The sequence below is a fragment of the Acomys russatus genome, chromosome 1 (assembly GCF_903995435.1).
Source record: "Acomys russatus chromosome 1, mAcoRus1.1, whole genome shotgun sequence".
Taxonomy (NCBI): Eukaryota; Metazoa; Chordata; class Mammalia; order Rodentia; family Muridae; genus Acomys; species Acomys russatus.
The window spans coordinates 88697221-88721038 of NC_067137.1; the positions used below are offsets into that span (position 1 = coordinate 88697221).

Genomic DNA, 23818 nt, shown 5'->3' on the forward strand with positions numbered 1-23818 from the left:
GCTGTTATACAATGTATATAGCTTAAGCCAGGTTGGTTAGTTTAGGAAAATGTAATGTTTTGATTTCATTCAGAAAACTAAATCATTTCTAGTTTTATTATTTGTTTTTTATTTTATTTTAATTTTTTTGGATCCTTTTTCTCATGGCATCACTCAGATTGGTGTCAAATTTCTTGGGTTCAAGTTATCCTCCTGCCTCAGCCTTTCTAGTGAGTTTCCAACCTTTATCTTTCTTTTCTTTCTCCTCTTCCTCCTCCTCCTCTTCCGTACCTCCAACTCCTAAAGTACATTCCCTACTTTTTCTATTCCTGCTCATGAGTTTCATAACTCACTTTTCTATAGGTTTACAAGACAACTATTGTTTCTTTTCATTTATAATCCACTATGGTTTTCATTAATACCTTCATGTGGCCTTTGAACTTAACGGCTGTTTTACCTATTTTCTTTTCAAGTAAATTGAAATATAGTGCCAGGCATTCGTAATTTATTTCTTGAAAGATTTAATAAATCATAGTGAAATTCATCGCTTTTATATAGGAACTAAAAAATGTTTCTAATGAAGTGTAATAGTGCTTATCAAATATTTTTCTCTGCTAATCTGCAAACACATCAGACTACAACAGAAATACTCCCTTAAAAGTATGTGACTGCTTGTCAGCATTTTAATTAATACACACATGACAGGAGATGGCTTCAGCCTTCTTCACAGCCAGAAACAACAGTGTTGTTTTAAGTGAGGGAAGGATGAGGTGGCTGGCTTATTTCTCTGAGAAGACACCTTCAGTTTCCACAGGACACATCATTTATCTGTGAGTAGACAAAGTATTCTTTAAGAATTTAAAATGTGACTAGAAAGGTTATTTTTAATGACAGTATTTGTAAATTTGGTAATGTATAATAGTAAAGATTCAAAAAATGAAATTGAAGCCAGGTGCGGTGGTGCACGCCTGTAAGCCCAGCGCTTCGGGGGGCTGGCAGAGGCAGGCAGATTCCTGAGTTCAAGGCCAGTCTGATCTACAAATTGAGTTCAGTAGAGCCAAGGCTACACAGAGAAACCCTGTCTCGAAAAACGAGAGAGAGAGAGAGAGAGAGAGAGAGAGAGAGAGAGAGAGAGAGAGAGAGAGAGAGAGAAACTGTCAGAATTTTAATTTATTAAGGTTTCCTTAAAATTGATGTACATTCAAAACCTTGCTTTATTACAAGTAAAATAGTTTTGTTCTCATCATCAGAGCAAGCTATCTTGTAAGAGAAATCTTAAAAAGTGTATATTAGTGTAGAAGGAGATAGACTCAAATAATTCTCCTTTATTTCTTCTAGGTTATGTATTTAAGCTTTTGTTTGTTTTGTATTAACAATTACATAATATAGGGTCAGGGTTGTGAACACGCAGGCAGAATAAAGGGAGTAAGCTAGAGAAAATGGCTTTCACTTACGTGTGTGACTGTGTAATTAATAGGACCTTGAAGAGGCAGCAAGAAAGGACACGTAGGGTGAACTGCTTGATAGTGTAATGCAGGGAGTTCTTGAATTTTGTGGTTAAAGCCTTCTGTTTTATATCACACATTTCAATGTGAAGAATATAAAAGATAAAAGTGATAAAAAAACAAAGGTAAGGAATGAAATTAACAAATCTCTTTCAGATTTCTAACATAAACTGACTTTTGATTGATCATGAGATATACTACAATTTTGACGCACTGTAATAAACTTTTTAAAATAAAGTTCTTTTTAAAGCCAGCAAAATTTCAGGGCCAATGATTCTTTTTTATATTGGCATCTAAAGTTATTTTCACTATCAAATGTTTGCCTAACCTGCTTTAGATGCTTTTAAACATTATTAGCCATTTCTTCATGGACATTTGTTGTTTCTTTCTGCAAATAAGGTAATTAACTCATTGAAAATAGACTTGTTTAAAGTGTTGAGACCATTTGGAAAGTTTCTGAGCAAGATTGCTAAAACAGCTTCCCTAAAGATTGAAGAGTCCATTAGAATGTGTGCATACACCTATAGATTTTAGTTCTTCAGCATAATTTTACTAAGAACAATTCATCGCTAATTCAACATTTTTCAATCTTTTATACTTATCTGAAGTTTGCTTCTACTATAGTAAATGATAATAATTTGTAACTTTTTCTCTCTTGCAAAGACTTGCTTCTTCTTTTTATGGCATGTTAAATGCTTGACAGGGCAAGAGAGATGGCTCAATGGTTAAGAGCACTTACTGCTCTTGCAGAGGGCCCAGAATGGGGAGAGGGTGTCAAAAATACCTGTGATCCATTTCCAGTGGATCTGATACCTTCTCCTGACCTTCAATGACTCCTGCCCGCCCGTGGTGCACAAAACTCACACCCACAAATAATTTTAAGTAATTTTTATTGTCACTTAATTATTATCGACTTTGGACAATTTATTTTTCTGAACCTCAATATTATGGTTTTCTTTTTCTTTTAAGATTTATTTATTTACTGTGTATACAGTGTTTGCCTGCATGTGTGCCTGCCTGCCAGAAGAGGGCACTAGATCTCATATTTAGATGGATGTGAGTTACCAGGTGGTTGCTGAGAATTGAACTCAGGACCTCTAGAATAGTAGAAAGTGCTCTTAACCTCTGAGCCATCTCTCCAGCTCCAATATTAAGGTTTTCTTGAGGCCCAAATGGAAGACTGTATGTAAACAAGTGATACACTTGTATTTGGAGAGTTTTGTTGTTGCTTTTATTTGTTGCACTGTTAGTAACTTAACCGAAGTCTAGCACATACTAGACAAGCACTCTTGTTATTATTGTTAAACCCCAACCCGAGAATTTTTAAAATTTAGCTTAACTTACTAATGATTAATTGCTGTCAGCATATTTTTTAAGTTTCTGATTATTTTAAACATTCATACTGACCTACTTCACTAAAAGCCAAAGTTCAAAGATCTGAAATCTATGTCCTTGCTTGAGTTTAAAATGAGAAAAGAGGAGCTAGGAGCGTGACTTCAGCACAGCACCTGCTCAGGTGAGCGAATCTTTGGGGCTTGATCCTAGGAATATCAGTGCTGGGCTAAATGTAGAGATTGTTTTCTTAAGGCTAAATGAAAGCACTAAGTAAAAATGAAATTAACTCACAGAATATGGCTGCCTCTGCGCTGTGAAACAGCTGTAGAGATGGAATTCATTACCCTAGTTCTAGCTCCATTTCCAGTCCAAAAAGTCTCTCAGGACTGAATTCTTTCACCTCCAGCTCCAGGGGAATCTAATGCCTCTGGCCTCCACAAGCACTATCACAGATGTGTACATAGCCACACAGAGAAGATAAACATATAAATAAAAATAAACTTTAGAAAATGCTCCCTGCGGCTCTCTGAGCAGCACCGTGGTGGCTGTCAAGAACAAGCGCCTGACACAAGGCAGCAAGAAGGGAGCCAAGAAGGAAGTGCTGGATCCATTTTCTAGGAAAGACTGGTACGATGTCAAAGCTCCGGCCAAGAGACATTGGGAAAACACTAGTCACAAGTACCAAGGAACCAGAACTGCATCTGATGGCCTCAAGGGTCGTGTGTTTGAAGTGAGCCTTGCTGATCTACAGAATGACAAAGTTGTGATTAGAAAATTCAAGCTAATTACTGAAGATGTTCAGGGGGAAAACCGTCTAACTTCCACATCATGGATCTTACCCAGGACAAAATGTATTCCATGGTCAAAAAGTGGCAGACCATGATTGAAGCTCATGTTGATGTCAAGATGACTGATGGTTATTTGCTCTGTCTTTTCTGTGGATTCACCAGAAAATGCAACAACAGATACAAAAGATATCATGTGCTCAGCACCAGCAGGTCTGCCAGATCCGGAAGAAGATGATGGAAATCATGACCCGAGAAGCATTGGAAAAGATATAGAAAAGGCTTGCTAGTCCATCTGTCCTCTTCTTGACGCCTTCCTTAGAAGAGTTAAAATGCTGGAGAAGCCCAGGTTTGAACTGGGAAAACTAATGGAGCCCTGTGGTGAAGGTGGTAGTGCTGGAAACAACTGGTGCCGAGACAGGTGCTGATTGAGTGAGCTGATGGACGTGACCCACCAGTCCAAGAATCTATTTAAAATCCAGATTTGTAATAGTGACAAATAAAAAGTCCTATTTGTGAGAGGAGGAAAAAATGTTCCCAGATGCTTGCCCAGAGTTTTACGTATTTGAAAATAGACTCTTGTTCCTATTGCCTATTTTTGGTTTGCTTGTTTTTGAGAAGTCTCCTTATAAAGCCCAGACTGGCCTAGAACTCCCTATGTAGACCATGCTGGCCTTTAACTTCCAAAACTCAAAACTCAAGTGACAGCACATGCTGGTGAGGATGTAGAGAAAGGGGGACATTCCTCCATTGCTAATGGGAGTGCAAACTTGTACAACCACTTTGGAAATCAATCTGGCGCTTTCTCAGAAAGTTGGGAATAGCTCTACATCAGGAACCAGCCATACCACTCCTGGGTATGTAGCCAAAGATTCCCCACCACACAACAAGGACACTTGCTCAAACTATGTTCATGGCAGCTTCATTCATAATAGCCAGAATCTGGAAACAACTTAGATGTCCCTCAGCCAAAGAATGCATAAAGAAACTGGGGCATCTACACAATGGAGTACTACTCAGCTATTAAAAACACATCATGAAATTTTCAGGGAAATGGATAGGACTAGAAAAGATCATCCTGAGTGAGTTAACCCAGTCCCAGAAAGACATACATGGATTTTAGCCATCCATGATTAACATGCCACAATGCATAGACCCAAAGAGGTAACAAGGCAGACCCAAGGGAATCCATTTCAAATTGTAAATTTTGTTTTGTTTGTATTTTTGCCACACCAGGGGGGGGGGGGGTCCAGGGCTTGATTTTATGTATGGCTTATATCTTACTCAGAGATTTAATAGAATAGAAATAGGTAGTGCTTGAAGAGAGGGGACAAGGTGGGAGAGGGAGTGCAGAGAGATAAGAGGGTAGAGATCAGATCTTGAGAGAACGAGGGTGGGAAGGCAGAAGGCCTGTAGAGAAAAGAGAAACTGTGGATAGGGATATCTCTTTGACAAACTGGAGATCTAAGTCAAGGTAGGCTCCTAGGAGGATATACAGAGGTCTCTAGAGAGATTTCTTAGCAGGGCTCATAGAAACTGAAGAGAACTTGCCCCAACTAGATAAGACTCCTATTAGAGTGAGGGGAACACCAAACCACCACAGAACTTCAACTCAAAGTTTATCCTGCCTACAAGATGTGCAGGAATAAAGATAGAGCAGATAGAGGAGAGATTGAGAGAATGTCCAACCAATGCTGGACCCAACCAAGAAATAAAAACTTTTATAGGAAATCAAAATATGGTTGAAAACCATATCAAGATGACTGAGAACCATCAAAACTAGTCAGAGTTAATGTTGCCAATAGTATTATACATTATAGCACCACTCTTAATTTCAGATATAAAACCCTTTCTAATATTCATTAGTGAAAAAATGAGAAAGCAGTAAACCAATTTTATTCATATCATATATTTCTATGTGATTAAATTATTATGAGCAAATGCATCATAATTTTGGATATCCTTTAAAGTGATCAGCTTATACTGGCTTCAATTAAGGGGCTTATGTCATTTGGTATTTCACATTTTCTGTAAAGTACTGCAAATGATTTAGTCTCTATGTTCTTGCCTTGCTGTGTGTATTTGTTGAAGTTTTGTAACTCTTCTCAGATCCTGGTAACGTAGTTTGTCCCACTTGTTCATCAGAAGAAAATATTTTTAAATGTACTTAATTAGTGTTAAATTACAAAAATTAACTGCCACTGTATGGTTAGATCTGCCTTTTTAAAACTGTGAAAAGCTGCATCGTATGAATACTAGAAATTAAAACAAATAGGTGAAAATATACATAATTTAAAATGTGTATTAATATATCATTGTTAAGTAGCTTTGGTGTACAGGATTTTCCAACAACGTTTTTGTCTTAAAATAACTTGATTCTCCCTAGAGACTACAGGAAACAGTCCCCATCTAGACTAAGGTTGCTTACTGGCTTCAGTCAGCAGGGAGGCCAAGGCACCTCCCTTTTCTCATTTTCCAGACAACCACCCTGAACCTCGTTGAAAAATTACTAACATTTTTAATAAGACACTCTCCACTTTGGGAAGTTTCTGTAATTCCCTTAAGAATGTGGGTCATTATCTTAACTTCTTACAGATTCCATACTTTTTCTTTTAAGTTTACTTAAATGTTTTCCTGTATTGTTCTAAAGATACTTTAAAGTTATTAATTTGGTAGAGTCTTAAATTACATATTATTGTTGTTGTTTTGTGTGTTTTGTTTTGTTTTTGAGACAAGGATTTTCTGTGTAGCCTTCATGCACATAACCCTGTTGGGGAGCAGGGAAGAAGCCACCAACGATTCTTAATCATTTGGGCCTAATCATTTCCTGGAGGCATAAAAAAACACACACAGACCAGGAACTTTCACATTCTAGGAGACACACATATTCAATAGTTTTGTGGACAACAAAACTAATTGGTTGTGTTGGCTTGTTTGTTTCTTTTGTCAACTTGGTATCAGCTAGTCGTTTGAGATGGAACAACAGTTGAGAAAGGGCCTCTATAAGACTGACTTGTCCGTGGGAACCATCCCCATGCTCGTGGTCCTCAACTGTGTAGGAAAGCGGGCTGAGCAAGCCTGACAACAGTGTTCCTCCATGCCTGGGCCTCTGTTCCTCCTCTGGTTCCTGTCCTGCTTACATTCATGCCTGACCTCCCTTAGTGACAGGTGGGTCACCGGGAAACCCTTTCCTCCACAGGTTGCTTTTGGCCATGATCTGTTATCACAGCGTAGAAACCCTGTGTTGGTGTTGGTAATAATGAGTACACTTCATTCTCACTATTAAATCAAAGTTTTGCAAATAGTATTGAATATTGGTAATTAAATTAGCAAAAACTCTCTAAAATGAGTCTGGCTTTTTTGTTTGTTGTTTGGTTTGGTTCAGTTTGGTTTTTCTAGTTAGGGTTTCTCTGTGTAGCCTTGACTGTCCTGGACTCACTTTGTAGACCAGGCTGGCCTCAAACTCACAGAGATCCACCTGCCTCTGCCTCCCGAGTGCTGGGATTACAGGTGCGCACTACTACTTAACATACCCCTATCACATTTGATCTTGGAAGCTAAGCAGGATCTGGCCCAGTTAGTACTTGGATTGAAGTCTGGCTTTTAAAATGTCAGGCTCTTATGTAAAAGTTCTATTTCTAGGAAATTTTAATTTATTATATATATTACATATATGAATATTTTACCTGTGTGTAAGTCTGTGCACCATGTACAAGCCTGGTGTCTGTAGAGGCCAGAACAGAGTGTTGGCTGCCCTGGAACTAGAGTTACAGACAGTTGTGAGCTGTGGTGTGGGTGCTTGAGGATCAAGCCCGGGTCCTAAGAAAGCTATCTTTCCAGTACCTGTTTCTAGGACTCATTGTAACGTAATCTCAGGCAATTTATATGCAGCAATGATATAAATAATTTTTATGCTGAAATATTTATTATTGCTTATTATCCTAAATGTTAAACTTTAATGTAATGATTATTCTAAGTTGTGCTTTAGCCGTGTAAAAATATAATGGACCCATCACTTACAGTGTTCTTTTAAAAATAGTGATGTGAGATAGCAATTAAAATACATCATTAAGCTGGGCGTGGTGGTGCACGCCTTTAATCCCAGTACTTGGGAGGCAGAGGCAGGCGTATTGCTGTGAGTTCAAGGCCAGCCTGGTCTACAAAGTGAGTCTAGGACAGCCAAGGCTACACAGAGAAACTCCGTTTCAGAAAACAAACAAACAAACAAACATTAAATGAAAAAAAGATGCTAAGGGGACTAAATGTTTCTAAATAATGGGATTATTGATATTTTAAACTTTAATTCTCTATTCTCTATCTTATTTTATAGTAAGAATATATTTTTCTAATTAATATGCAAGTTACTCTGTTTTGTGGCTTTAATGAGTTTTATGAATAGTTGGTAAAATAACACATTGACACCTAAAACTATGCAAATTTTTTGTTTCCTGAAAAAACGTTTTGCTGGTTCAAGAAATTTTATCTTAAAATGTGTTGAATTTAAAACAAAACAGTTAATTTTAGGGTAACTTTCCTTTCCCTACTAGAAGTTGAAGACTTGTTCTCTTCACTTAAACATATCCAGCACACTTTGGTTGATTCTCAGAGCCAGGAGGATATTTCACTGCTTTTACAACTTGTACAAAATAGAGATTTTCAGAATGCGTTCAAGATTCACAATGCTGTCACAGTGCACATGAACAAGGCCAGCCCTCCATTTCCTCTCATCTCCAATGTACAAGACCTTGTACAAGAGGTATGTGTCTAAACATATTGTTGACATCCACATTAGTCACAAAAGCAGACTGTTGGAAAAAACTGATGTGATTATTATTTGAGGTAATTGGTAGTGGTCACCTGCTAATACATTGCAGTGGGAAATGAGGAAAAAAAACCGCTGCATGCATTATGTTCTGAAACTATTTATAACCTAGTTAATGCACTCATTATGAAGAGTTAATTTTGTATATAAAATAAGTATAGATAGTAACAAATGTTTCCATTTTAATGTATTTAATATGGCTTTATTAATTTAACCATTCTGCATTATGAAATCATATAAAATGATAATCTCTAATAACCAGAAATTATAAGCATATAACTCTTTAGGATATATTGCTTGTTGATAATTTGTGGGTTGTATGAAAATGCTATAAATGTTGCAGATTATTAAATTTTATTATTTTTTTTATGTGTATATGTGTTTTGCCTGCATATGTGTCTGTAAACCTCATGAATGCAGTGCCCCCAGAGGCCAGAAAAGGGTCTTGATTCCCCTGGAACTAGAGTTACAGGCAGTCATTAACTGCCGTATGGGTGCTGGCAGTCAAACACAAGTACTCTGGAAGAAACTGCTGAGCCTTCTCTGCAGCCCAGATTATCCAATTTTACTGTTTCATAAAAGTTTTCTTTTGTTAACATGTTGCTTTTAACTTTCAGGTCCCATGCTATTTAGTATGTCCTCAAGCATCTTTGAGGTTGAAGGGTTTAAAGCATTACAAATAACTCAGATATGGGGACAGCACACATTGTCATTAGTACAGAATTTCAGGTTATTTTACTCTTATAAAAATAATTCTGAAAACTTACTAAATAAATTTAATTCATTGAGTCCACATAAAGAGATAGAGAAGGAGCTGGGAGAGAGCACAAGTCCAAGCACTACAGACTATATGCTAGGTTAGGGCATGCTTCATTAATGAGCAGGGTATGCCTAAGGGAGGTGTTTTCATGTTGAAATGCCTAGGATAGCAAAGACTTCACATGCAGTGTGACAGAGAGCTCTAGTGTTTCCCAGGGCAGAGTGACCTGTGTACCTGTCTCTAGAAGGAAACTAGCCATCTACCAGAGTTTCAAAGACCTGATGGACTCATCTTTCTTGAACTCACCTTTTACTGTTGAAATTAGTTGTGTGTAGTTCTTTTCTTTTTTGGTTTTTTGAGATAGGGTTTCTGTGTGTAGCGTTGGCCGTCCTGGAACTCACTATATAGGCAGGCTGGCCTCTAACTCACAGAGATCCGTTGAGATTAAAGGCATGTGCCACCACTGCCCGGCCGTGGTATCCTTTTCACTGGAGGAATTGTTGAGCCCTGGGTGTAGCTAGGTGTTATAGTACTTTCTACCATATATGCAGCTCCAGAAACAGAGGAAATACAAAAATTCAGGGTTTTTTTAAATTTAAAAATACTACTTCTATTCCATTTCTTTAAATTTTTTATTTAGTTAAGGTAATTTAAATGGTTTTTCTGAAAATGGACTTTTTAAAAACAGAGATTGAAATAGCATTATTTTGATCAGGTTGGCCTTGAACTTAAAGATCCATCCACCTGCCTCTGCCTTTTGAGTGCTAGGATGAAAGGCATGCACTACTACCAGGCAGAGCTCACCGGTTTTATTTATAAGAAATTTGCCTGAGAATATAGCTCATTGGCAAAGCGTTTCCGTAGTATATGTAAAATCCCCCTCACCATAAAAGCAATAAAATAAATAAAAGAAGAAATTTTCTGAGGTTAATGATACACACCTGTAGTCTCAGCAACTCAGGAGGTAAAAGCAGGAGAATCAAAAGGGAATCAAAGCCAGGAATGGACTACACAGTCAGTTTGACCGGCCTGGAGGTGCACATTGTGAAACTGTTTCATAAGCCAAAAGTGCATACATATGTACATACATACATAATAAATCACCTCATGCTTTTTAGTTGTGTCTTTTTAAAGATCTATTATTTTATTTTTATTTATGCATACTTGTGGGTACATGCGTACATGCTTGCAGATTCTTGTGGAGGTCAGAAGAGACGCAGTTTCCTGGAGCGGGAGTTACAGGTGGCTGTGAGCTGTCTGACACGGGTGCTGGGAACCAAAGCCCAGTCCTCTCCAAGAGCAGCGATGCTGTTAACCACTGAGCCGTTTTCTATTCCCTAGTTATGTCTTTTTAAATGGAAATGTATTATAAGTGAAAATCTCAACAAGTTTAGTGAAATATTAAGAGGTGTTCTTTGTATAGCTAAAAATATAAGTTATGGGGTGGTGACATGGTTCAGCTGGTAAAGACACGTTCCATCAAGCCTGATGTCCTGCATTTGATCACCTGAACAAACATGGTTGTAAGATTCAACTCCTAAAATTTGCCCTCTGATCACATGCATGCCATGGCATGTATGAACCCACATATGCATAAGCACACAGAGGGGAAATACACTAAAAATTAAATGCTTATGTGTATATCAGGTAAGGAGTAGGGAACGGCACTCAGTGGTAAAGGGCTCTGGATTCCATCCCCAGCACTGCCAAAAGGAAAGCTAACCATTTACTACTAAAGGATAAGTGGTAAAGCCTTACAAAACTTCAAAATAGTAAGATCCAGATTAAATCTTTGATCTAAGACATTAATAACAGGCAAATTTTGTGTTTATTATGCCATATTTTTAAAGAAAATTTGATAACTTGAATTTTATTAAATAAACTTTTGCTTATCTAAAAATATCTGAGTAAAATGTAAGCCAACAACATATCCGGAAATAATGTAATTTTTCTTATTTTGAAGTATGTATATGTGTATGCATGTGTGTGTGTGTGTGTGTGTGTGTGTGTGTGTGTGTGTGTGTGTGTGTGTGTGTGTGAGACAGAAACTTACATTGTGGCAGCATGAGCATGGTGATTGTGGGTAGACAATACGGCATTTGTGCAGAACAGTGGTTTAATGGTGGGTCCTAAAGGCACAAGTAATGCCAGGGCTGGGAAAGAGGCAAGAATCAGGTGAGATTTAATGCTAAGGTCCTGTAGATGACTGGGAAAGGGGCAATGAAGAGGAGAGTGCTCTTATTTCTGTTTACAGTTGAAAATACCAAATCAAAATAGTTATACAATATTCTCATAAAACAATTTGAACAGTGTGGCTTCATTTTGATAAACGTGGATGTAAAAGATACCCCCCAGGGCTGAGGATACAGTCAGTGCTAGAGTTCTTGCCTAGCATCCGTGAGGCTCTGGGTGTCACAAGCGCTGTACAAAAACAATCCAAAATGGATGTATAACTTCCTTCTGTGTCAGTGGGCTTCACGTCCTCAGATTCAGCCTAGTTTGCTAAAACAATTTAAATCTGTACTGAACACAGAATTTTTTTTCTTGTTACGCCCTAAACAGTACTGTACCACTATTGCACATAAGGTAAAGGTGAGAAAAATTTAAAGTACATGGATGGAAAGGTATGTTAATTATATGCAAATACTCTGCCCTTTTGAAAAAGAGACTCAAGTGGCTGTGACCTTGGATGTGGGTATGGAACAAGAGTTCCTGTAACTAATTCTGTGCAATACTGATTCTGTGCAATATGTATACATAGTGTGTCCAGCTTTATTGAGATATAGTTTGCATTTATGAAAAATGAGTGTTTGATTGTTGGTTGAGTATGAATATCTGTGTATACACCTGTGAAATATACCACCCACCACCAAGTTATTAAAATATCCCCCATTCACAAAGCTCACTCAAGGCCCTGAACAAACAACCAGCTGTTCTGCACTTTAGCCCCTTTTGGCATCTGCTAATCTTTTGTTTTACTAATTTGCTATTTATGAACATGTCAATAGGCAATATTTTCTTTTGTATCTGCATTGGTTATTTTTCTTGTCATTGTGGCTAAATACCTGACAAGAAGCAACTTAAATGGGGGAGGGTTTATTTGGACTCACAGTTTTTGGGAGGACATAGCTAATCCTGGTTAGAAGGCATGGCACTGGGGCAGCTCACTGTGGCAAAAGGAGCACAAGGCAGCTGGCTCCATTGCCTTGGTAGTTGGGAAACAAGAGAGAGTTGCTGGAAGCAAAGTTTTAACACATGCACATACGTAAGCCATCAGCAGCCCACTTTCTCCAGCTAGGCCCTACCTCTGTGACCTCACAGACTAGCAGCCCACTTCCTCCAGCTAGGCCCTACCTCTGTGACTCACAGACTGGCAGCACCACCACGAGAGGATCAGATGTCAAAAACATGAGCCTATGGGGCCGTTTCACATTCAAACCACGATGGTGTCTGATGTCCTCTGCTCAGTGTAATCTTGAGGTTCATCTCTTCTGTGCGTGTATCAAATTAGACCCAGCACTTTACACATGATGGGCACATTATCACTCATCTAAGTCCCAGCCCCAATAGTTTGTAATGTTTTCTGTGTAGTATTGAGTAATATTCCAATGTGTTTAGTAACTTGGTCCCTATTACTGATCTGTATTTAAATTCTTTTACATTTATTTGTCTGTTGTGGAGTGTGAACATGTGCGCGTACATGCTGTGGTGTGAGTGTAGAGATCAGAAGAAAACTTTGAGGGCTCAGTTTCTCCTTCTACCATGGGGATTCTGGGAGTTGAGCTTGAGTTGTCAGGTTGGTGGCAAGTGTGACTTCACCTACTGAACCATCTTGGAGCTTTCCAGTTACTGACTCTCAAATAACATTAAAAAAAAAAACTTTTTTCCAGAGATCTTTCATTCTTATATTGGGTAAAAACAGCATTCCTTCTTAAATTCTTTTAAAGTATACTTAAAATATCATGATATTTACATCTATAAATTAACTGTTTCAATTGAAATTACAGATGGGAGAGTATTATGAAAGTATTGGCCAGTATGGATGAGAAACTATAAAAATAGTTGTGGTGGTGTCTCGCTTTAATTTGTATTTCTATCATGATTACCAACATGTGTGATTATTGGCCGTTTCTCTGTCTTTAATGCAATATTTAGTCTGATTTTACTGTGAAATATTTTCATTGAGTTTTAATATCATCTGATTATAGGCCAGTGGGAAGGTACCAGTAGCATCTAACGTCTTTCAGTTTCACTGCCTTTGTCAATGTAGCTGATGATGTGTGCTGACACTAGAAAAGCAGCTGGGCTTACTGGTGGAGAGAGAAAGGGGTATTTACCAGAACTCTTTTTTTTTTTTTTTTTTAAACAAAGATTCCAGAGATGTTTAGGAACTGACTTAAAAATAAAGAATTTTTTTTTAAGTGTCTTAAATAGAATATTTCTGTTTCTCCCTCTCTGAGTTGTTTTCTCTAACAGTCCAAAGGTATTTGGTCAGGCATGATAGATTTCAAAATAACTTAATGTAGTTTTCATGAAGCTTCAAAAAGCACTGTCTTTAAAGTCAGCTCTTACATACCTGTAGTTTCCCGGTATCAAAACTGGGAGGCAGAGTCGTTTCAGTAGTGGGTTTTGTTTGTTTCTTAGGCAGTGTGTCACTGGGTAGCCCTGGCTTATCTGGAACTCACAGAGATCCTCCTGCCTGTGGAGTGAAGGGATTAAAGGTGTGTGGCACAACACCCACACTATCACAGGTTTCCAGTGTGTGTGTGTGTGTGTGTGTGTGTGTGTGTGTGTGTGTGTGTACATATGTATTTATGGGTGCTTGCAGGGACCAGAAGAATGCACTGGAACTGCACAGATCCCCTGGAACTGGAGTTACAGGTGGTTGTCAGTTGTCTGCTATGGGTTCTGGGAATAGAACTCCAATCCCTTACAGGAACAGCAAGTAATCTTAATTATGGAGCCATCACTCCAGCCCTTACTGCTGCCTTCATATGCTTGTTGTGGAAAAATTGGTCTTCATCTTATCATCTGATTAGTTTAATTGGAAAATTGCTAATAAAATAGCCACAAAGGATATAAAGTTCCTATTTTGATTATTGTTACTCTGATACTTTCACTAACAGTGATAATTTTGGTTTTGTTGTTCACTTTATTGCAGTGTGCTACTTTGGAGTGGGGATAAGATACAAGGGCAAGAAAGAGCCATCAACAGTAAAAGCACACAATACAATTCTGGGGAGAAAGTAGTGTGCCAAGGAACTTAGTTGCTTCAATACTCACTGGTAGAAATGGAAGATTCCAAATAAGTGGACTTAATTTTTAGTTCAAGTAATTAAAAATCAAGAAAACGGGAACAAGTAATTAAATTTCTTAATAGGAAGAATAGATAATCATGACACTAAAAGCTAGTTCTTTGGGAAGGGCAGGAACGTAAACAACACCTATGTTAAGTTAAGTCATCCGGCAGTGTTAGGAAAGAAAGAGCACGTGCAGACCCAGAGTGAGGTCACCTAGTCAGTCTTTCAGAGCTTTATGTGATGGAGGCCAGCCTGCCTACAAGGAAAACATACAGGCGCCTCAAAAGTTGATCATAACTGGGAATTTATCCTGAGGATACATTGCCCAGCATCACTACATTTATGTTGTGAATCTATAACTTTAAATTTTCATCTCAGATTTTAATGTAGTTCTTGAAACATAGGATTTAAAATATCTAAAATAGCATGATAAATAAATAATGTTGCAGATCTTCTGTCATGTGATCATTATTGATGGATTGTATGCTGTGCTTGGAGAAACTTTCAAAATGAATGGTTCATTTGTAGATGTAAATAGCGTAATATTTGAAGTATGCTTTAATTTTTTAAAAAGAAAGTTATTTTTACCCATAATAAGATTGAAAGCTATATGGGATTCATGTTTCTTTAGTGGTTTTCTTTGCCATAAGTGCTTTTTGCCATTTTGCATCTCGTTTAAATATAAAGTACTGTCTTGCATAGATGCTGCTAATTCCTATGAGCCACGGAAAAAAATTTTTTTTTCTTTTTAAATTTCTTAGGTACAAACTGTCTTAAAGCCAGTGCATCAGAAGGAAGGACAAGAATTAACTGCTTTGTTGAATGCTCCACATATTCAGGTAGAAAAAGAACAGAATATTGCATATGTTTCCAGTTTTTGTCTTTTTGGTTTTTAAATTGTAGTCTCCTACCTAGAGTTGGAGGGGACCCAGTCATGCAGTTTGTAGCTCTCTCTGCTAAATCATATTGCTGGTTATACATTTTCATATGTAAAACTATCATGTTTTTAAATAGCTTATTTTAAAACTGGACAAAAGCCCCTAGCATGATTGTCTGTGTTTTGGGCCTCTAAGGACTTGATACAATACTGTGTGCGTGAGGAAACTGTACAGAAATGAGTCGTGTTCGTACTTAAGTACTGTGGCTTTCTTTGAAACAGGCACTTTTACTGGCCCATGATAAAGTTGCTGAGCAGGAAATGCAGCTAGAGCCCGTTACAGATGAGAGAGTTTATGAAAGTATTGGCCAGTATGGAGGAGAAACTGTAAAAATAGTCCGTATAGAAAAGGCTCGGGATATTCCATTGGTAAGTATCCCCGTGTCTGTCCCGAGGTTTTCTCCATGCAGAGACCTCATACGCTGCACATTATGTTCTTCTCATGGATTGGTTTGCTGGAGCTCTAATATGCTCTTGCCCAAAACCCTTATTGATTGAAAAACTAATTTCATTACCTTTCCTCACTCAAACTTAATCAAAATAATAGCTTCTGAAAGATATCCTTACTGAGGACCAAGAAGAGAAAACTGATTTCCTTCCAACTTGCTCTTTACCACAACAGTTAGAAAATCTGGTCTTTGGGAGCTAGCTATATGGCTTAATTGGAATGTGCTTGCAGCCCATCACCTGTGTGAAAAGCCAGGCATGATAGCATTGTCTGTAATCCCAGCTTTCTCTGTGACAGGCTGACTTCTCTGGAGCTTACAGGTTAGCTGCCAGCTCCAGATTAAGTGACTCTGCTCCAAATTTAAGAGAGTGATTGAGGACTCCTGGCATGCATAGGCACGTATACACACACACACACACACACACACACACACACACACACACACACACACACACGTATGCGCACACACTAAATTGTAATGAAAATACTTTTTTAAAAGAATGTATAATCTGGGCAGTGGTGGCACACGCCTTTAATTCCAGCACTTGGGAGCCAGCCTAGTTTACAGAGTGATTCCAGAACAGCCAGGGGTACACACAGAGGAACCCTGTCTTGAAAAACCAAAAAAAAGAAAAAGAAAAGAAGAAAAAACATTTTTTAATGTATAAGCAGTTTATGCAACTAGCTCCTTTTAGAAAAAATTATGACAATATTAGAGTAAATGTGTAAGAAAATTTGGTGATTTTTAAAAGATTTCTTTATTCATTATGTGTATTGTATCTACGTGTCTGAGTGTATGTGTGTGTACCACTTGCATACAGATACCTGCAGAGGAGTAAAGGGAGTTGGATCCCCTGGAACTGGAGTTACAGGGGTTTATAAGCTTCCACTGTAGGTGCTGGGAACAAACCTAGGTCCTTCACAGGAATCCCAAGTGCTGCTAACCCCTGAGCCCCACAAAATAAGTTTTATCTTGTCTTACTTTTCTAGCTTTTGAGTATATGCTTTCCAACTGTTTTTCCAATTTGTATAATAAATATTAGTACTTAATACATTTGCTGCAGCTGTATTTAACATTTGCAGTTAGTTAACCATATTGCTTTTTAATCCCTTAATTATATTTTGAATTTTAAGAAATTGTTTATAGTTAAGCACTGTGTTTATTAGTTATGCCTATATGTTTTCTTGCTGTTGGAATAGGATCCAGCAGAAAACAATTACGATTTTATGTCTTTAAACACTGAGTACATTTTTTTTTTTTTTTGCTATTATATGATCAGAAGTCAGTATATTTCAGAATTTTAACTAATAAACTTTCTGAAGCAGAAAGTGGGGGTGAATACTTAACCTTCACATTATAATTATAGTTGTTAATGTAGCAATGTGGGTAAATTCTCAAGGTAAATGGAAGGCTAGTTTTATTAGATTTAAAAAATAGAATTTAAAAATGAAATGCTTAACAAAAAATTACATTTTTATGTTTAAACTAGATGTTGGGTGTTTTTAGGGTGCCACAGTCCGTAATGAAATGGACTCTGTCATCATTAGTCGCATAGTGAAAGGAGGAGCTGCAGAGAAGAGCGGGCTGCTGCAGGAGGGGGATGAGGTTCTGGAGATCAACGGCATTGAAATCCGGGGGAAAGATGTCAACGAGGTTTTTGACTTGCTGGTACGTTCAGACTGTACAATATCGATTCATTTAAAAACCTTTGTTATTCAACTTAGAAGAGATTGTTTCAGAGCATTTTTAAAAAATAACTGATGAGTGTAAGATAGTCTTTAGCTTAGTAACTTTTACTGTACCAATTGTTGTTTTTGTTTGGTTTTGTTTTTATTTACTTTGAACTTTATTAGCACAATTTACTTTTATGTATTTTTTTAACAGATTTGTTTTTATTTATATGTGCCTGAACTCCTTGTACATGCCTGGTAAATGACATTAAAACTCAGTTTCTTATTTTCACTGCTGCAGTTGAACATGATTTACTGTGCAGTTACTGGCTGTTATCTTGAGCCAGGCGCAGCACACTGCTGGGCAGTGCTAGTATAATCAGGTAGTCACCCCCAGTTGACCTTTTAAAAAGAATTTTTTAAGATTTATTTATTTTATGTCTTTGAGTGTTTTGTCTGCATGCATGTATGTGCTCTACGTACATGCCTGGTATCTGAGAAAGTCAGAAAAGTCCATTTGATACTTTAAGGCTGGAGTTAAATAGATTGTGAACCACTGAATGGGTGCTGGGAGTCAAACCCAAATCTTCTGCAGGGACCATACATGCTTTTAAATGTTGAGCCATTTTTTCTCTTCTTCTTCTTCTTCTTCTTCTTCTTCTTCTTCTTCTTCTTCTTCTTCTTCTTCTTCTTCTTCTTCTTTCTTCTTTCTTCTTCTTTCTTCTTCTTCTTTCTTCTTCTTTTTCTTCTTCTTTTTCTTTCTTCTTCTTCTTCTTCTTCTTTTTCTTCTTTCTTCTTTTTCTTCTTCTTTCTTCTTCTTCTTCTTCTTCTTCTTCTTCCTTCTTCTTCTTTCTTCTTTCTTCTTTCTTCTTTCTTCTTCACACCTCCCATGTCTCCTGGATGCTAGGATTGAAGACACGTGCTACCACTCTCAGCATAATTGTCTTGAAAATTATTTTTAATTGTATTCTACACAATACAAATTAGGATTTTTCTTTTTTCCTTTTTGGAGACAAGGTCTGAAGAAAACTCACTGTATAACCAGGCTGGCCTTTTTGGTGATTCTCCTTCACTGGCCTCCTAAGTGCTGAGATTACAAGCATCTGCCAGTGCTCCCAACTACAAACCATGTTTATATTCTAATTGCTTGGCATCAGTTGTTACAGTAGTATGTCTACTTCCTGCTGGTATCTATTGTAAAAGCTAGAAAATGTCCATGTCTACCAAATCTCAGCTCATTGCTCCAGTAGTAGAACAAAGTGCCATTGCTTGTCACCTACAGCATCACTTGCAGGCCATTTTATTGGTGGCTGTCTTGGGTTGAGCATTTTCCCCTGATTTGTGATGACCTGCTGTCTAGGCTGAGGAGGTCTGAATACAGCTGGCGCTGTATTGGGCAGTGATTATGAATCTAGCTGTACAGTAAACAGTAGAACAGAAAGACTGGATAAGTAAGGCATCTGCGAATGGAAGTGTTTTCCTATAGGACTGAAGGAATTCTGGGATCATCCTGTTTAGGGAGTTTTAATCATAAGATAATGGAATGATTTTTAAAGTAGTTCAACCTTTCTGTTACAGTCTGATATGCATGGTACTTTGACATTTGTTCTGATTCCCAGTCAACAGATCAAACCTCCTCCTGCCAAAGAAACTGTAGTAAGTACTTTTCAAATATTTATTGTTTATTGTTCTTTGACTTCTGCCTACTTTTCTGTATCAGAAACTCACTGAATATAGTGTGTTCAAGTAAAAACAAAAATCAAGTGATTTATTCAAATAAGTATAATATATCAACATAAAATCTAGTGAACTCTGAACTTTTTAAAAGTAAAATATACAGAGTACTTCAGTTTCAGAATTTTTATTCTTATTGATATTTGTCTTCTGTTATAATTGAATTTAGCTCAGTTACATAGAGAAGGGTACTTTTACAAATATGTGTAACTTATTGCAAGTATTAAACTCAGCTCTATTAAATGATAGACTTGATTACCAACTATTTCTAGCATATATCCAAGAGAATTGGAAACATATACAGAACATCTTCTACATGAATATTCATGTTGGTATTATTTGTAAGATTCAAAAATAAAATAACTTAAAAATAGCTACCAGCAATAATTTGAAAATATAGTATAGTATATATCGTTTGTACACTTAGATGTTATTTGATGAGATAGTATTTGATAAAAAAGACCTGAAGTCCGAGTATATGCTACAACATAGATGAGCTTGAAGAACCAAGAGTGATGAAAAGGCCTCTGCTGCTTCATTCATACAAATCTAAATTAGTGAAGTCCATAGAAAAATAAATTTGTCAATGGCTCCTTAAAATTCCAGCTGGGGAATTGAGAGAGAACAGGCATCAGTACTGGGTGCAAGAGGGTTAAAGTATTCTAGGAGTATTGATGGTAAGCCTCTCTCTCCAAAAATACTAAAACCATAAACTGTGTAGCATATGAATTACATCATAATGAGGCTTTAAGGTCCTAGATTGACCTGAAAGGCTAATCTATCACACCTGTTTTTTTTTAAATTATTTTTGTTTAGTTATCGTATCAAATAATGCTTTCATCATAACATTTTCATATGTGTATAGCATTGTGCTCTGCTTTTATACACCTCTACATCTGTTGTTATTATTTCTTATAAAATTTTAACAATTTGAAAAAGACCAGTTTTCATTTTTCTTCGTCTTTCATCACAGGTGTGTTTTTTTTTTTATGTGGCTCTTTCTATGTTTTGTTATTTTTTTCTGGAACATACTGAAGTCAATGTTGCCTTTGCAACTTTTCTTCTATTTACAAATCTTTGTAAAAAGAGACATGAGGAAACAGACTTAGCCTCTGAATTCATACAGCATAATGCTCTGTACTTTTATGCCTTTCCTTGTCTCTCTCCTGCAAATAAGCCTAGGATTTGAAAAGTAGTTCTATAGACTTGAGAAGACACGACTGAAGCAGGTGGTGTCTACTCTCATTTAAATGCTCCTAATAATAAATTAATAATAATAATAATAATAAACAACTGTTCCTAATAATCCATCCTTCCTGAACAAATGATTTTTGTCTCTTGAGAATGAGTGTCAGACGTCAAGGTGTGTTTTATCAGCTTTTCTGTTGTTCTTTTACAGTTATTTATTCATTTATTTATTTAAGGGTTGCACGTGAACTACGGATATATATGGTGGCCAGAGAGTCAGTTCTCTCCTTTTACCATGTAGGTCTCAAGAATTGAACTCAGCTTACAGCTTTGGCCGCAGCACCCTTACCCACGGAGCTATCTTACTGGCCCTATTAAAGCTGCTTAATAGATAAGCATGCTATATTGATACTTGCTGCTTCTCATTTGATGTTTTATGTTGTTTTCAGGAAATGCAAAATTAGAGTACTAAAGTTAATCCATGTAGCACAGGTTTTATTTATTTTGGGATTTTGGGGACAGAGTTTCACTTTGTAGCCTTGGCTGTCCTCAACATCTCTCTGTAGACCAGGCTTGCCTCAAACTCACAGAAATCCACCTACCTCACAAATGATGGCATTAAAGGCATACAAAACCATGCCTGGCACTTGTTTTGCTTTTTATAAACATAAGAATGGAATGACCCTAGGCTAGGCATGGTGGCTCGTAACTGTAATTTTAGCGTTTGAGAAGCTGAGGTCGAAGAGTCACTGTGCGTTAGGAGGTAGCCTGGGTAGCAGTAACATATCCTGTAGAAGCTGCGTGACTTCCACCTTCAGTTACTAGGAAATAAAAGGCTCAGCTGGGTGTGGTAAACTTCAGGTGTGACTTGTCTTATAAATATAGCATGTCCTCTGCTACATGAAGCTGTACTCCATGTTGCCTGCCATTTAAATTAGGACAGCTGGAGCAAGAATTGGGTAGGCAAGAGTAAATTGAAAAGCATCTTTGAGTGATTTTTTTCATTTGATAAAGATCATAAGCTGTGTTCATCCATCACTAGTCTTTAGTTCCCTCAGCATAACAGAGAGCAGGCACTCCCAAGGCCTTTTGACCTAGCACCCAACTGTCAATCAACGCAGAGGCTGGAAGTCTGAGGTGTGGTTAAAGGTTCAGCCTTTTGATGGTGACACACGTCTCTTATCCCGTCACTTGGGAGCCAGAGGCAGGTAGATCTCTGGCCAGCCTGGTCTACAGAGCCACTAATAGAACAGCTAGCGCTACACAGAGAAACCTTGTCTAAAAAAACAAAAACAAGAGTTCAGTTGTTCAACTGGGTGAGGTGGCGCATGCCTGTATTCCCAGCACTTGGGAGGCAGAGGCAGGTGGATTTTTGTGAGTTCCAGGCCAGCCTGGTTTATAAAGCGAGTCCAGCACAGCCAAGGCTACAAAGACAAACCCTGTCTCAAAAACAAAACAACAACAACAAAACAAACAAACAACAAAAACCTTTCTAAAATTTTGGTACTGAGTGTTCAAGGTTTTAATGAAATGTCTATTTTCATATCAAGAATAGAAGGTTCCAGCCAGGTGTGCTAGTGCACACCTTTAATACCAATACTTGGGAGGCAGAGACAGGTGGATTTCTGTGAGTTGAAGGCCAGCTGGTCTACAAAAGGAGTCCAGGACAGCCAGGACTACATAGAGAAACCCTGTCTCAAACATACAAAAATGAAAAAAGGAATAGAACGTTTCTGGACAAACAGAGCGTGCGTGGGACAAACAGAGCGTGCGTGGGGACAGACCTGGGCGCTCTGCACAGATGTAACAGTTGTGCAACCACGTCTTCCTGTGGGACTCGTAACTGCAGGAGCAGGGGCTCTCTGACTTCTGCCTGCCTTCGGGACCCTTCCCCCTTACTGGGCTGCTTCTTCTAGCCACAACTTGATATGCCAGGGCTGCTAATATCCATGGGAGGCCTCCCCATTTCTGAAGAGAAAGGGAGGAAGAGTGGATGGGGAGGGGGAGTGAAACGACTGGGAGAACAGGGAGAGGAAACTGTGGTCAGGGTGTAAAGAGAAACGAAGAATGATAGAAGAATCCTTAGGGAACCCTCTTAGTTAGATAAGCAGAACCCATTTTCAAATTGGACAAAGTATCTTCACCATATTTGTAAACTCTACCCAAGTAAAGAACTAGAATGTCGCCAGCATCTAAAATTTCCACCTCTTATCCCTTCTAGCCACTGCTCACCTTGTAGCCCAGCGTAAACATTGTCCTTGTTTGGAGGAATACCAGTTCATTTGTATTTTGTTTTCTATATGGATTGCATAGTTTGGTATCAAATACGATAAGGATAATTTTCCCAGTTGATCATCCTGATTTATATAATTTAGCAGGGTGGAACATGCTGGTTGTACACACTGAGCATTGAGCAATTAAGGCACAGCTACACTGGTCATGAGGTCAACTGGCTATGGCAGCCCCAGGGAGACTGACACTTGCTTACATGGAATCTGGTGACAGTATTCCACCGTTTCTCATAGTGGTGGTTTAGAAGCTTCATGCCTCACTGAGGATCACTGTTTTCACAAGTCAGACTGTTTTTTTTTTTTTCTTCTTCTTCTTCTTCTTCTTCTTCTTCCTCTTCTTACTTTGCCTTTGAGGCGCTTTTGTACCCCAGTTTGTTAGCTGTCTACAGTAACTCGTTTGAATATTCTTCTACTTCTTTGTAGTCTACAGTGATGTCAATAGGTGAGCTTAAGCAGATCCTACCCTAAGGTGCCATTGCTTAACTAAATGCCCTCTCAGCTCATTTCTCTGCACTGCTGCAGCACCTAAGTTACACTTGTACTTGATAATTTGTTTGACCATTTTATTATTCTTGCTCTTATTTTTACCCTTTTTATGTTTCAGATCCATGTAAAAGCTCATTTTGACTATGACCCCTCAGATGACCCTTATGTTCCATGTCGAGAGTTAGGTCTGTCTTTTCAAAAAGGAGATATACTTCATGTGATCAGTCAAGAAGACCCAAATTGGTGGCAGGCATACAGAGAGGGCGACGAAGACAATCAGCCTCTAGCTGGACTTGTTCCAGGTAAGAGACAAAACTGAGAGCATGTAAAGGGCTGAGGGCACAGCCCAGTGGTAGACATGTCCCTGCCTCTGCAGAGGCCTGGAATCCAACTGCAGCATATCTTCCCCTAGTTTATTGTAAGGCAGAGATACGATAAGATGAAGGTTAGTCACCTTACATTAAAATCTTAATCCATTAGAGGCTGGAAAGATGGCTCAGTGACTAAGAATACTGGCTGCTCTTCCAGACGGCCCTGGTTCAGTTCCCAGCACCCACATGGCAGCTCACAGCTGTCT

General features: G+C 38.0%; 1 protein-coding gene across 4 annotated transcripts in view; it reads left to right on the forward strand.

Moving 5' to 3' along the window:
- Pals1 (protein associated with LIN7 1, MAGUK p55 family member) overlaps positions 1-23818 on the forward strand; it is a 44450-nt gene that overhangs the window by 8323 nt on the left and 12309 nt on the right. For all 4 annotated transcript variants that reach the window (XM_051148176.1, XM_051148181.1, XM_051148178.1 and 1 more), the window contains exons 3-8: positions 8152-8360; positions 15248-15325; positions 15646-15792; positions 17379-17540; positions 19121-19198; positions 23360-23543. In XM_051148176.1, coding sequence (XP_051004133.1) covers positions 8152-8360; positions 15248-15325; positions 15646-15792; positions 17379-17540; positions 19121-19198; positions 23360-23543 — 858 coding nt within the window. The remainder of the gene's footprint in view (positions 1-8151; positions 8361-15247; positions 15326-15645; positions 15793-17378; positions 17541-19120; positions 19199-23359; positions 23544-23818) is intronic.